The sequence below is a fragment of the Apteryx rowi genome, unplaced genomic scaffold (genome assembly GCF_003343035.1).
Source record: "Apteryx rowi isolate R43461 unplaced genomic scaffold, aptRow1 scaffold_456, whole genome shotgun sequence".
Lineage (NCBI taxonomy): Eukaryota > Metazoa > Chordata > Aves > Apterygiformes > Apterygidae > Apteryx > Apteryx rowi.
Window position 1 is genome coordinate 514,336 of NW_020450712.1, and position 14,716 is coordinate 529,051.

The following is a 14,716-nucleotide window of genomic DNA, read 5'->3' on the forward strand; positions in this document are numbered from 1 at the left end:
TTTCTCAAACAGACCAGTATCAGAAAGAGCCTTCTGTTCCGTTCTATCTGGTAAAATCACAGGAGACATCAGCATAATCAGAGCTGTTCTCCTTAGGCCTTTTTGGCATCGCTTTGTAAGGCAAATGAGAGTTCAGCCCTAGACAGTAATCAGTCTTTCTGCAGTTTGGTATTTGGCACTCTTCAGATACGTGGATTTGCTACCTTGAATTGTGATGGCAGATGCGGACACTTGCTATTCTGTGTCTGTCTGCATTCCTCAGTGCGTCTCAAAAATTCTCTTAAAGAAGGTTACACTTTTCTTTGACACTAAAGTGATAGCTCAGTGGTTCAAAGGAGAAAAAAAAAGACTTCTGATGTAAACCAAATGAGAAGCTAACTTGATGATATTTTGAGTGGGAAAGAAGAAAACAAACATGAAGACTGAATATCTGTCTGATGGTTGTGAGGTGGGACTGTTCATAAAATGAAATTGGAGCATCTCTTCCTGCATGGCAGGGAGGAAATAGCCATGACATGGATGAAAATCTTGTCTGGAAATTTGTAAAGGTGCTGCATAGATCTTTGTGCGCAGTTACTCTTGCTTTTAGGAACAGAGCATCTTTCTTTCTTCCTTCAACATTTTTCAAAAAAGTTGACTTTCCAGGACCATATCATGGCTAGTTGCTCTTAACATATAGAAGTTGGTCTACGTATGAGAGAGGTCAGCTCTTGAGTATTTTGCCTCTGTATTCAAATCTGCTGCTTCATTTTTTGGAGCCGCTTTTTGAGTGTGGAATATTCAGTATGAAATCAGTGGAAGCTGAGACCCTACTGCCTTTCATACACCTCAGGTCTAAAAGGACAGTGTGTGCAATCCTTGATGGTCATTTCTGCCTAGAGTTCTCTGCCTGCAGCACTGAAACATGTGGAGTGGAGGTTTGGAGAATGTGGATCTGCTGTGACCTAGCTGACTGATCACTTGGAATCTGAACTTCAATTTTTGGCTTAGTTTGGCTGATTCTGGGTTAAACATGAATTTCATCTGGGCTTTGGGAGCCAGACTTTAATGGCAATGTTTAATCACGAGGTAGCTTTGCTAAATCCTGGCTAAATAATTGATGTTTGAAAGGAAAAAAAGTGAAGAATGCTAAATCTGCTGCGGCTTGTGCTTGTTCTGATGCTCCTTAATCTTGCCAAAATTACATGAAAGCCACCAATTCACAACAGCATTTCTTTTCACAGCAAAGGAACACAGAAGCTGGCAATGGAATTCAAACTGACAAAAGTTTTCCCTAAAACAGCCTCTTCCTTTCATGCTTTTTGTGTATTTACTGTTACTCATAACCTAATAATCCCTTTTGCATTCTGTAGTTGGGATTTTTTTCTGTTTATTGAAACCATTTAATAATACATCTCTTTTTCCTTTTCTCTGTGCTTGGAAAATATCAACTGAAGAATTTATATGTATTTTATTTTTACATATGTAAAGCTAAAGAGGTTTCTCAGTGGTACTAGGGAAATAACTTGACTCTTAATACAAATCAAAAGTGGAGTTAGTTGACTTGAGATTTTTTTTCATATTAGCACGCACTTATATGTGTCAGAAAATGTTAGCACAACCTGCTGATGGTTATGTATGGTGTGTTGTATTTATATATGCCTACTAGATACCTGAGCATATGTTCAAAATGACATTTCTCTGAGAATTCTTAAAGGTATTCTTGTATGCCTCAGGAACCTACAGAAAACTGATGGACTTTCTTCTGCAGCTATCTTAAAACTGTCTTAAGGTCTCCATTCTTGCTGTGAAAAAATCTCATGCGCTCCAGTCACTTAAAGAACTTAGGTATTTATTTAAGTGAAAAAATTTGTAAATTACATTTAAAGTAGTTTATTCCATAAGAAATATTCTATCACAAAACGTCACAATGCAATGGATTTTTAATATTATTCAATATTTTCGATATTTTTGACAAAACAGATCCAGCTTCCCTTGTCCTCCTAGATGACTTCCTGGTAAAAAGTCACTTGGATATGAAAACTGGTAGAAATAGAAGCCTGGATCACAATCAGATTTTAGAAGTTCCAAGCCAGTACATCCATAAAACAATAGGATTATATCAAATTTGCTCATGTGGACTTTTGGGATAGGGTGCGGGCATGCCCCAAGAGAGCATTCGATGTGACAGGTATGAGGGAATTTTATTGAATATGCATAGAAGACTGAGAATAGCTTACAATATATCTATTCTGCAGATACACCTTTTCCTACAGCTCCTGTAGAAGTAAACTAGCTTTGCTACTGGTGAGGTTATAGCTGCCTCAGCTTAGAGGGTCAGAATGGTCTTCAGAAAACTTCTGAGAATTCAAACTTATCTGTGGTTCACTTGCACTAGTGTTTGAGCTAGTTACTTTAGACCTAGCCTGGGTGTGTCCACGTGAACTGTGTTGTAGACATATCCTGAGATAGGATCATATCCCTGTTGCTGTTCTGCATCTGACCTTTTACAACATCTCCTTGGAGTCTGAAGAAGTAGGGATGCGTGTTCCAGTTGGGGGTTCCTGCTAGTCGTTGTGCAGTAGTTTGGAGAATTTCAGCTGGTTATGGAGGATGCTGCACTGAGGCTCAGCACGCATGCAAGCACACACACTTTCAGGCTTCAGTTTTTATCTGATAGCAAGAAAGAGGACACTCTTAGACAAGGAACAGTTGACARGTTAAAGGAGTGAGTCATTAGAAAGTGTTCGGTGTAGGAGCACACTAACAGATAACAGTCTTTCCTTTTTTTACTATAACTTGTCAGAGCATTGTGACTGCCCAGGAAACTAAGATGTTAATGCTAATCAAGAAACCAACTGTTAGAAAGGTTTTGCTTCTGGACATTGTGTATTATTATCATCTGATGTCTTGTTGACCTTTCATATCCTGAACCTATGCTTTATTGTTTTGAATAAAAACAGTTATTTTCCTTCAGCCATTCTTACTTTTTGTGTTGGCATTTATCTTATCTAATATATTGCTTTTGGGTGGGAGAGGGGCCATCAGTTGAGTGTCTGGTGTGGACCATCAGTTCTGTTGTAGTTGTAGTAGCCAAAAACAAACACAGTGATTTTGAGTTTTCTGCTTGTGAATTCTCCTCTGTGGGTAAGACTGTTTTAGATTGGAGCACACTCAAAGAAATTCATATTTCAGGATTAGACAATGGAGTCTGAAAAGTAACTTTAAAGGAAAATTCCTCTGTCACTGTTGTTTGGGACCTTAACATTGGATTATGTTACATCATAAAATTTGGAAGGCTGGAATTTCAGGACTTTAAAAAGTAGTTTGTAATTGCAGAGTAAAATGTACTGGTTTTGTGTCTGAATTTATTGCAAAGTCAAAATCCAAACGACTTGTTGAATGATCCTGCCCCCTCCCTTTGCTACAGAATTTTCAAGTAAAGAAAGTTGCATTTGCACATGAAGTAATATTGGAAAATATTTACATGTTCTCAGTATGATGGAGAGCAACTCCACTTAGCTCGAAGGGTTGTGATTCAAAGCTGAAACAACAACAAAAAAGCTCTAGCTCTGTGGATGATGAGAAAGTCTCTGCTGCCTTGGCTAGTGAATGGCTTAATTGTCCTGTGAATTCCTATAGATGCCCACTTCTGTAGTCAAGTTTGGCAAATGGACTTTTAAGATTCCCCCTCAAAAGAAGTGGTTCTGCAATATCCTTTCTTGTAGCCAAAAAAAAGCATAATTCTTAAAAAAAAAAAAAAAGTGTGTTTTTATAGCTTTAGTTTTGCTCATGGGTAACCAAATGTAATAATGATTGAAGAGGGTTTTTTCCTTTTTTCAGTTTGCTAGTATTGGAATCTACAGCTCCGTCAGGAGACATGTCCCGCCCGCACCACATTGCATCAGTTGTTCCAAACCGGTATCCCCGCTGGTTCACCCTAAGTCACATTGAATCCCAGCAGTGTGAGCTGGCATCGACCATGCTAACAGCAGCCAAAGGTACAGTGCTGTCAGTTACATACTCAACTAAATGTATGTTTTTAATATTACATAGAGTAAACAGATTTTAAAACCTGTGTTGAGGAATCCAAATTGTAGTCTGACAGTAGTGTGAAATGGCAACAACGAACTGAACTGACTTAAGCTTGTCACTTAATTTTCTAGCAAAGTAGTTAACTTAGCTGGCTGAAAGCCAGATGGGCTTGACCTGAGGCCGATGAGACGGCTTTTTGTTCTTCTGACACAGTCTCTGAGACCCAGGAGTGGACAAATCACTTCTAGAATTCAGAAATCAAGAGGACTTTTTGACATGTACTGCATTAACACCACCAGGCACTAGAGGAATTTGTGCTGTCTTGTGTCTTTTGTTCATATATGATTTAATTACAGAGGGTTTATAAAAACAAAATGCGTATAATTGAAACACCATACTATTGCTGTAGTACTGACAGACTCAATTTTAATGCATCTCTGGATGTTTTGGGAGGTTGTTCTCTTTAGGTGATTCTGTTTACACCTTGCAGGTGATGTTCAGAGGCTGGAAACAGTGTTAGAATCCATCCAGAAAAATATCCACTCCTCATCACACATCTTCAAACTTGCCCAGGATGCATTTAAAATAGCAACACTCATGGACAGCTTGCCGGACATCACTCTTCTGAAAGTTTCTCTGGAGCTGGGCCTTCAGGTATTTCCCTTGTTCATTACTGCTGTAGTAGAAGACAGGAATTTGACCCTGTTTTGGTGGGTACAGCTCTCTTGAAATCACTGAGGACCATACCCACTTGGGCTTTGCCTGGAGCTTTTAGGTTCTGTTTGCTGACATAAAGTACAGTTGGCTGGTAAACACAGAGCAAGGGCTGCCTCGACCCCTTTGTGCCCCTGGATGAGACAGAACTGGGAGTGGCTGGCTGCAGGGCATTTGTCTGTTCAGGGGTGACAGAGGCCCAACGCAAATGGCCTCAGGAGTGTATGTAGGGGTGGCTAGGGAGCAAAATTATTCTACATGCCAGAAAAGTGAATAAGCAGAAATGCACCAGATCTTTTTCGGGTCCTCGGGGGTTTCTTAGCATTCCTTCCTTCCTTCCTTTCTTCCCCTTAACTACCTTCCCTTCCCTTTCCCCAAACAAGATTTGGAAGGTGCTTGCTGAATTACTAAAGAAAGTCAAGGTCAATCATAATGTCCTATTTCTAAGGGAGACTGTGCTAGCAGTAGCCCCCTCCCTTCCTTCATCAGAGGAGAATCAAATCATACACTCCACAGGCTGTGGGATGGTCATCTGCATCAGACTGCTTCAAGTGTACAAGAACCTCAGATGAGTTTTTAACCTGTTAGGAGAGAGTTTACAAGCTAAGAGGAGATAGCTAAGTTTTCGATACCTGAAGTAATATTGTCTTACATTGATGAATCTTGGAGTTTTCACAGTTCATTTCAACAAAAATAAATCTATTCATCCCTCTTCAGGGAGTTCTTCAAAAAACATGCAAAGATCAGAAAACCATTTATTACTTTACTTCAGTAAACAAAGCTCCAAAGACTTCTGGGGAAAGGATTTTATCCCAGTTACTTCTCATGCCAAAGAGAAAGGTACTATTTGCCTATTCTAGACTTCTAGAAGCTAAAATCTTTAATCAGAAAGCTGAGATTCTCTGTGCTTTGCTAGCCTTTCTTATTCCCAAGGTTGCTGTGGAAATCTGCTGCTTTTTTTGCATGTCAGTATGTTTCTGCCTTAAATGTTTCTTTTTCTTGAGAGAGAAAGATCCTTATGTTTAACCTATGTGTCATCTCAAGTATTCACCAAGTGTTATTCAGTGGTAACAGCACACCTTGAACATCACTGTATTGATACACACCTGTGTGTGGCTGGTGGGCTCATCAGAATGTCCTCAGTGAGGTCTAACGAAAGAAATACCATAAACCTTTACTTTCTCATAAATCCAAGTTTTTGTAATGAACTGGTAGAAATTGTCCACTGTTCTGCCCCAAGCTTACTAAGGTATTTTTTTTGAATCTTAAAGGTAGTTTGCTTTCCAGAAGAAAGATGCATAACAATTTGCTGGTAGTAACTTACTGTTGTGTACTTTTCTACAGCTACATTCTTCCCACAAAGGCACCATCTTTAATGGCCGGTGGATGCTTCCCCCCGCAAACTTAATGACAGTTAGATTGTCTATATTCACTATCTAGTATCTGACTGCTTATGACATTTTTGTGCCCTAGAAAACTCTGTTTTACACCTCACATGATAAAGTGAGTGCCAGTGACCTTGCAGGTATTCTGTTCTGCCTCTGAACCATGACACTGAGAAGTTTGCTGATGGACTGAGGAGATAATGCCAGCAATTTCACAACTCAGTCACTGGGATTTCTGTGACAGACAAATCTCTTATATTGCTTTAGATTTGGGAGTAATGTATGGACTCCTGGGTCCTTTCTCCCTATTCCCGGTGGCTGAAGACTATTAGCATGTTTTAAGTGAATGAGCCAAGGAAAGGCATTTAAACTAGCTGTGGAAAGAGGTCATCAGTGTGGCAAGTAGGCATAGAGCATCTCAAGTGTATTCTGTCCCTCAGTACCTTACAGTCATAGAAGTTGTATCTTCAGGTACAGGCAGGACTTCTATTCCTCCTCCTATTGTGTGCTACACCAGTGCAAATAAGTGTTACTGTACATATGCAAAGATGTACTGCTGGCAGAACTGCCGAGCACATTAGTGCAGGTGATCACTCAATGTGTATTTGGCAAATAGTGTCCTTTTCCTGAAAGCCTGTAAAAAAGAAATAAATCTCATTCCAGTGTGCATGATTCAGAGGTTTTACATTGGTTGGTTGTCCATTGCTGCCTTTCTTGCATTGTGAGAGCTCCTGTTCCTCTAGGCAAGAAATTCTTTAAAAAATCCAGCACGACAAAGTCAAGGTTATTCTCTGTGGGAGAGAACTTGACTTTCAGATAAGCTGCATAATTCATGGGGATGTAAGTGTCTGTCTCTGCATTTTCAGACTTACTGACCTATTCAGAAGCTCTCTTCACTTGACAGCATGGATCTTGGATAGGTCAGTTCTTTACCTGCACAGTTATGCTATAAATTCGCTTCAGTTTCTCCTTGGTCCGGATGTCAATAAATGCTTTATATAAAATCATTGGGTTTTTTTTTATCGTCAGTAAAGGCCTCTCTCTTAGTATTCTCAGCTTTTCGCAGTTTAATGAAATGAAAGAATACATAATACTGTGCAAAGGGCTTTATTCTAGAACAGTTCAAATCATGAAATTTCTTGAAACCAGATATGGTGGTGTTTTTTGCTCTCAAGTTAATACAGCCTGCACTGGAGCTGTTATAGCCACTATGTTTGCTGAAGGCTCTTGTGACTAATCATTGTTTTACAGCCACCACAGAGAGGAAAGTCATCAGAGAAGACTTCCAGAGAAGTCATTATTCACAAAAAATTTTTTTTCTGCTTCCTTCCCCCACCAGTAGCAGAATTCAATCTTTATCAGTCCATAACCTTTCTGTACTTTCTCTTGGATTCATTCCCACTCAGGTGAAGCTAAAAAATTCATCTTGGATACTGCGAGAGTGTTAGCCTTCAATTTGCCTGTGACTCAATACAAGAAGTCACTTAGACTCCTTCTGAAGTCTCCATCAAAGGATGAAGAGGACAGTTATGCTCCAAAGCATTTTGACTGGAGGGTGCCTGTTTTTCTTTCAGAAAGGCTTCAAGAAAAAAATGATTCCATGTTCTACCTTAGACATATTTTCATATTTTAAAATGTGTAGGGTTGCTCCTTAGAGATCAGTTTGCTTTCTTTTGAAATGCTATTCCTGATCTGGCACTTAGATTACTGTTTAGTAGGAATGATACCATAATCTCTGAAGCCAACAAGACCAACAAATTTCTTGTCCTGTTATTTTGAGTGGAATACTACCACTTACCAAGTTCCCCAAGGTAGGAATATTTGGAGGCCAGCGTGCAATCCCTGACGTTTGCTTATAATTAGACTTCTCAAAGATCCTCTGGGCACTCATACTCCTCAGCAGTTATTCAGTCTTCTTAATTACCCTATCTACACCTTAGGACTAAATGAGGTAGCAGGAATAACTAGTATGACAAAGAGGGCTACAGGTCACTTTGAAGTTGCCTTAGGATTGGGAGGGGATATGGGGTAAGAACCCTCTTACAAGTGCTGGTAACTCCAAGATGTTTCATGAATGCATTTTATGAGTTTAATATGGAGAGAACATCTCTGAGAGCTCTGTGATTGACCTGTGGTAATGACCAAATAGTAATGCGTAGTATGATCACTGATATTGTGAGGGGAAAACTGCTTGCTTTCTTCATCGAGGTGTCTATGGGGTCTGTCCAATTAGCTGAACCAAGCTTTCCATGCAATTTCAGATACTGAAAAAGCATGTGCTTGTTGTTTGTCCACATTTTGGGAAATAACATAGGCAGTAACTGTAGGGGATATAAAATGAGCATTACAATTGAAGCTTAAAAAAAATCTTGTTCTAGGATTCTGATGGTCTTACGATAGGACTTCTTTGTGTAGAGTCTTTTTCCAAATGAGAGAAACTATTGCTATGGGCTTTTTAGTAATATCTGGGTATATCTAGAAGTGTGTATGTATATCTTTGCAGAATAAACAGCCAGTCAAATCACAGTACACAGTAGCTGCTGTCTGTATCACTGAAGTCAATGAAAAGAAGTACAAATGTGGGGAAGAAGTGAATAGGTTAGTTTGCTCGACATGAGTGGACACATTTCCACTTTAAAGACTACTATTCATAAAGGGAGGAGTCACAATATAATTTAATTTGAATAATCAGTTATTGGGTTGGTTTGGGATTTTTCTTTTTGTATTGTGTTTTGTTGTGGGTTTTTTTCTGGACAAAACAGTCTCTCCTCTAGCCTTGAAAGACTCGCAATTGGAATTACTCTCTGCATGCTCTTCTAAGATAACTGAGCAGTATTTTTCAAATCTTTTGACATGTCAGCTAAAAAGAGTTGACAGAATGGAGAGAGCAAGAGACTACCATTTTGAGTCTCACTGTATCTGAATAACTTGAAACCCTTATTGTTTGTATATTGCTTTGATTTTGCTATTGGATTAATTTGTACTTTGTTTTATTTTAATAGGTGATGCGGATGACGCTGTCAACGCTGAATTGGCGGCGGCGGGAAATGGTGAGGTGGTTGGTAACATGTGCAACAGAAGTAGGTATGTTCTGGGATACTGCTTAAGGACTTCTGTCTTTTCATCAGCTAATCTTAGAGAATTTGATCTTGTTTATCAATGCCCAGGCTCCACAAGTGTCACCCGCTTTCTGTTGGCCTGTAAAATCCCTTTGGTTAGAAGACATTAATTATGGCAATGACAAGAGATTTTCTTGAGCATATGATAAAATAGGCACAGATCAAGTGAGACTTAGCTGAGTAACACAGTGTTATTTATATGTTTATTTCTCCCCCACAAGGTAGGGGTGAGCATGAACTCAGTGGGATGGAAGGAGTGCTGTTGTGCTTTCACGTGACTCTGACTGTGTGATGTTGGGATATCCCAGACTTTCCCTCTCCACTTCCTCTTGGGTCTAGGTTTGAGGTTGCAGCAGAGAAAAGGCATGTGTTTAATGACTCTTGCACTGTGCTACAGCTTTTCTTGCTCTGAAAACCCAGGTTCAGGGTGCAGGTGCAATAGCAATCTGGTCAGCTCTGTGCCACGTGGAGTAGGAGGAACCAGAAAGCAGCTGAACAAAGTGCCGAAAATGTCTGAGTTGTGTAGGAGACAGGATCTTGTGGGGGTTGGGGGGGTGGTCCCATTTTTTTTAAGCCACTGGATAAATCCAGGCTTAGAATGTAATTCATCTTTGCAATGTGGCTATGGCATTGTGTAGGCCCCTCCTCGGCCACTGAAATGCAAATCAAATACCAAAGTGCCCATCGTTAACTCCTCCAGGGAAGAAGAATAAGGTGGGAGCAGATTCCAGCCTCATACTTAGAGGACAGCAGTGGGAGGATAGTGCATTTAGCAGGGCATCCTCTGGCAAAGCATAGGAATGAGCAGATGTCCTGTGTGTCTTGGTGAGGAGTCCTTTAGCTTCTGTACTCCAGTTTCCAACTTGCAAGATGAGGATGGATTATCTGAAAAGTGAAGGGCATTAAAAACTATGTAACTAAAAATTCAGCAGCTGTGGTAGTGGGGACAATATAAGTACTATGACGAGGGAGCAGTTTTAATTGTCACTAGAGGTAATTCTGGAAAGCATGCTTCTCTTTGCATTTATTCCTTTCTCTTTCATACATTTGAGTTGGATTGTGTCTCAGTGATGCTTCTTGAGTTTCAGAACTTTAGAAAATTGCTGCTGCTTATTCTCTGGATTAGTTTATCTTTTGCTTTGTGCTTAACTGGGAAATTAATGTTGTCAGTAGCTTGGGAAAATACAGCTTGCCTTTGTATGCCCTCAGCCAGAAAGTGGTTTGTCTGCAAATTTTCATGCAATGCTCTTGTTTTATTGCTTTTATATCTTTTCTAAGATAATTATTACTGAGGCTATCTTATAGATATTAGTGCCTGGGTATTATTTTTTGCAGTTGCATACTGGCAAATAAAATGCAGGTTTTAATACTGCTTTAAATTAGTTTACATATTCTAATAGAAGTATCCCATAAAGAACCTATAATGTCATGCAAAGTACTCTTGAGACTTAATCAAGTTGGTAAAGCAAGGAATCTGTTTATTTAAATGAAGATCTGGTATTCTCTGGCTATGCTGAATTTTTGTACATGAGTGAAGGGGTGCACAGGAAGCATCAGAGTCCTACAGAGAAAATGAGGACCTCTGGGTGTGGTTTAGGTGGGTTCACAGATGTGTGTAAACTACCTCTAGCAATAATAAGGCACTCTAGTTGCCTATAAGCTTCAATTTATGGAACCCATTGGTCACTCTTTCCCCCTTCCTCCCCCTGCCGCACACAGACACACACACGCAGACACACACACACACACGCAGAGACACACACACACACACACACACACACACACACTCCAGCAATAAGGTGATGCCAAGGAAAATTCCACATTTCACATAAAAGCCAGTAGTGCATATTGCTTAGCGTGTTTCCATAACAAGGAGCTTGGTGTTCAGATGCATATCAATTTGGTACAAGACCTATCTGAAAAGCCTGTCTGGGCAGTGTGTGTGTGGGGAGGTAGGGGGGTTAGGGTTTTCTTGTCCTTTTTTTTTTAAGATGTGCTTATTATTAAATGGCATGGTGTTTTAGTGAGTGAGTCATTTAGAGTGCTTTAATGCTCTTTTGTGCATGCGCTGTGCTTTGAGATGCACATTGAGAAAAGAAATTAAAATTACCTTTTTAAAATGTTAAATGTGAGGGCTGCTTTTGAGTAATGTGATGAGATGTCGAATTTTTGAGCTCTGTAACTCCACCCAAATGGGTCAGAACTCATTATCCAAATTGTTTTAAATAACAAGTAAAACAGCTCAGTTACCAAACCAGGAGATTAAAGCAGATTCTTCCAGACTTTTTTTTGTTGTTACTGTTCTCTGTGTCTCAGCGATTGCTGTAGAGATTGCACAGTAGCCTTTATTTTCATATCCTTTTTTAGACATGTTATCTGGTTTAGCCTTTCTTGCTGAGGTAGCTTCACCTTGRATGTACTGCTAACCTCTTAGGCTTTGCTGAAAACCTGGTCTCCTGCTGAACATCTTTATCTGGTAGGTTTTATCAATTGTGGCTAATCCTTTCTCTCTCTCCCAGGTGTTTATGCACTGGATAGCATCATGCAAAGCTGGTTTACACTTTTCACTCCAACAGAAGCCACTAGTATTGTTGCTACAACAGTGATGTCCAACAGCACCATTGTCCGTCTGCATTTGGACTGCCATCAGCAGGAGAAGCTGGCTGGCAGTGCTAGGACGCTTGCTCTACAGTGTGCCATGAAGGATCCTCAAAACTGTGCCCTCTCTGCACTGACCTTATGTGAAAAGGATCACATAGCTTTTGAGACCGCTTACCAAATCGTTCTAGATGCTGCTACAACCGGCATGAGCTACTCTCAGCTTTTTACTATAGCACGATACATGGAGCACCGTGGTTACCCCATGCGGGCCTACAAGCTGGCCACTTTGGCCATGACACATCTCAACCTGAGTTACAATCAGGACACACACCCTGCCATTAATGACGTTCTATGGGCATGTGCGCTCAGCCACTCCCTTGGGAAAAATGAGCTAGCAGCTATAATACCTCTGGTGGTCAAAAGTGTCAAATGTGCAACAGTACTGTCAGACATTTTGCGTAGGTGTACTTTGACCACTCCTGGCATGGTGGGACTTCACGGAAGGAGGAACTCTGGTAAGCTCATGTCACTGGACAAAGCCCCTTTGAGGCAACTCTTGGATGCCACAATCGGAGCCTACATTAACACAACTCATTCTCGTCTCACTCACATCAGCCCTCGACACTATAGTGAGTTTATAGAGTTCCTCAGCAAGGCCCGAGAGACCTTCTTAATGGCTCATGATGGACACATCCAGTTTACACAGTTTATTGACAACCTAAAACAAATCTACAAAGGCAAAAAGAAACTGATGATGTTGGTTCGTGAGCGGTTTGGTTGACGAAAATGTGTGAATGGGGGGGTGGGGGGAGGGAAGGGGTGGTTTGTTTTTACTTGAGCCTGCCTTTGTATCCTTTTTAACTTAAAGAAACAGAGCCACACCGGTATTATATGTGTATAGTTATATTGAGTTTGCAAACTAAACTGTCATGTTGTGAAAGTTTGTGTGTTTAATTTTTTTTCCTTTTTTCTGTTTTGTATGAGAGAGAGGTTAAAAAAGGTTTGGTTTACACTGAGTATATGTTGTCAAGTGGCAAAAGCCCACATTGCTCTCCTGTTCTTTCTGTATACGTTCACAGCCTCAAAAACAAACATATATTGCAATGGCTTTAAAAACCAAACAAAACACCTCCATCCTGTGATAAGTACCTCGAATGGATTCAGCTTTACTCCTTTGTAACTCATCCTTACATTTCAGCATATTTAAACAAACCAACAAATGAAATACTAATAGTTAAAAGGCTGACCACGTGGCTTTGCAGTGCTGTTCATCCAGAAGCATGGCACACAATGCTTGTGCATGTGGAAACTTAGCGACTGTCAACATACATTCTCAGGGATTTATCAAAAAAATTAAAAAAAGAATGAGAGCATTTATTGTACTGTATATATATTATAGTATATGTCTGAATATTGAAAAATATAACATTAACTAATTTATAAAAAAATCTATGTAATGCAAAATACTTGAAGCTGCAGTAGCTTGGTTTTAAACAAAAAAAGAAAACCTATCAGAAGGACTAAAGTGCGCCTTGCTTCAGGGTTGGCTCAGGTGGTGAACTATATGCTGGGCATCTATGCAGAGCCACCTTTTGGATTGCATGGTTGGACTGATACCTACTGGGGGAAATTTTATATATATATATTTATACAACCTGTGTATACATATATATGTATACACACATACACACATGCTTGTAACAGGCACTATAGTAAAGAGGGACAACAAAAAATACACAGCCAGAGCAGCAAGCCTTAGCATTAAGAATACAGTATGCCAGAATCGGGGTTTGTGCCTCCTAGCCTAGAAAACTTAAAGAAATATCCTTTTTGACACAAAACGCAAATTGTTTTCCAAAATGATTGACATGATACATTTACGCCTTTGCAGTGAGCTAATAATAAGCTAACCTTTGTGCACAAATAACATATATATATATTATATATATATATTCTGCATAGGTATTTTGACTTTGTGCAGGACAGAAAGTTGTGTAGGTATGACTGTTCTACTTTTCAGTTTGTTTTTTTAATATATTTTATTTTCTCTAGAATTACTCAAACAAAAGCAGCCTTCTATCTTGCCTTGTCTTAATGCTTTAAAATAACCAAACTGGAGATCTAACTACCAAACTGTTCATTATATTATTAAATACCAACTTTGGTTACAGTATAGTGTCTTTACTTTAGCTGATGGTTCTGTATCCTTGTGCTTTTTAAAGCAGTTTTTATGTTTTGGTGCAAAAGTTGTCCAGTGTCTCTTGTTCCCTTCATTAGAGAACATGCTAGAGGTATGTTTGTAGGTATTTTTGTTTAGAAAAACTATTTCATGCTCTCCATTTTATTTATTATAATAGATAAAAAGGTTGTACTTCATCACCCATGTAAACATGCTCATGAAGTTGAAAGTAATTAAGATTTGATACACTGATATCAATTTATTTATGTAACTAAATCACTGTTTTATAAACTTGTTAATGATCAACAATTTTTTTGTTTTGATTAAAATTAGTTTTTTGAAAGTTGATTCTGCCTCCTTTATGGTGTCTGTTACTGGAGTGGAATTGTGTATGGATATTTCATAGATCTTAAATACCCAGCTTTCCACTTTGTGTGTTAGGATAGTGAGTAATGTGACCACCAAGACCGGGAAAGAAATGTTTGTTTTTTTTTTCCTCAGAAATCTGCTGAGGACTGGCTGTGTTCAAAATTGCGCCAGCTCCTATGCCAAAGATGCAGGAAGACCCAGCACTTCAGAGGAAGGACCAAATGCTGCTTGTGACTGAAGATGCCTGGTCTGTACAACAAACAGTAAGCCTTGACATACTGCCCTGGCGGATGGTGGAGCGTGTGGAGGCATTGCTCTCACTGAATGGATTAGTT

At 39.5% G+C, this 14,716-nt stretch overlaps 1 protein-coding gene across 3 annotated transcripts in view; it reads left to right on the forward strand.

The window, feature by feature from the left end:
- The window catches only part of ZSWIM6 (zinc finger SWIM-type containing 6), a 61,100-nt gene extending 46,740 nt beyond the window's left edge, over positions 1-14,360 (forward strand). For 2 of the 3 annotated variants that reach the window (XM_026077504.1, XM_026077506.1), the window contains 5 exons: positions 3,823-3,980; positions 4,505-4,668; positions 5,446-5,568; positions 9,116-9,197; positions 11,752-14,360. In XM_026077504.1, the coding sequence (XP_025933289.1) occupies positions 3,823-3,980; positions 4,505-4,668; positions 5,446-5,568; positions 9,116-9,197; positions 11,752-12,614 (1,390 nt within the window). In that variant the 3' untranslated portion in view covers positions 12,615-14,360. The remainder of the gene's footprint in view (positions 1-3,822; positions 3,981-4,504; positions 4,669-5,445; positions 5,569-9,115; positions 9,198-11,751) is intronic. The other variant, XM_026077505.1, reaches the window with a different exon arrangement.
- The last annotated feature ends 356 nt before the right edge of the window (positions 14,361-14,716 follow it).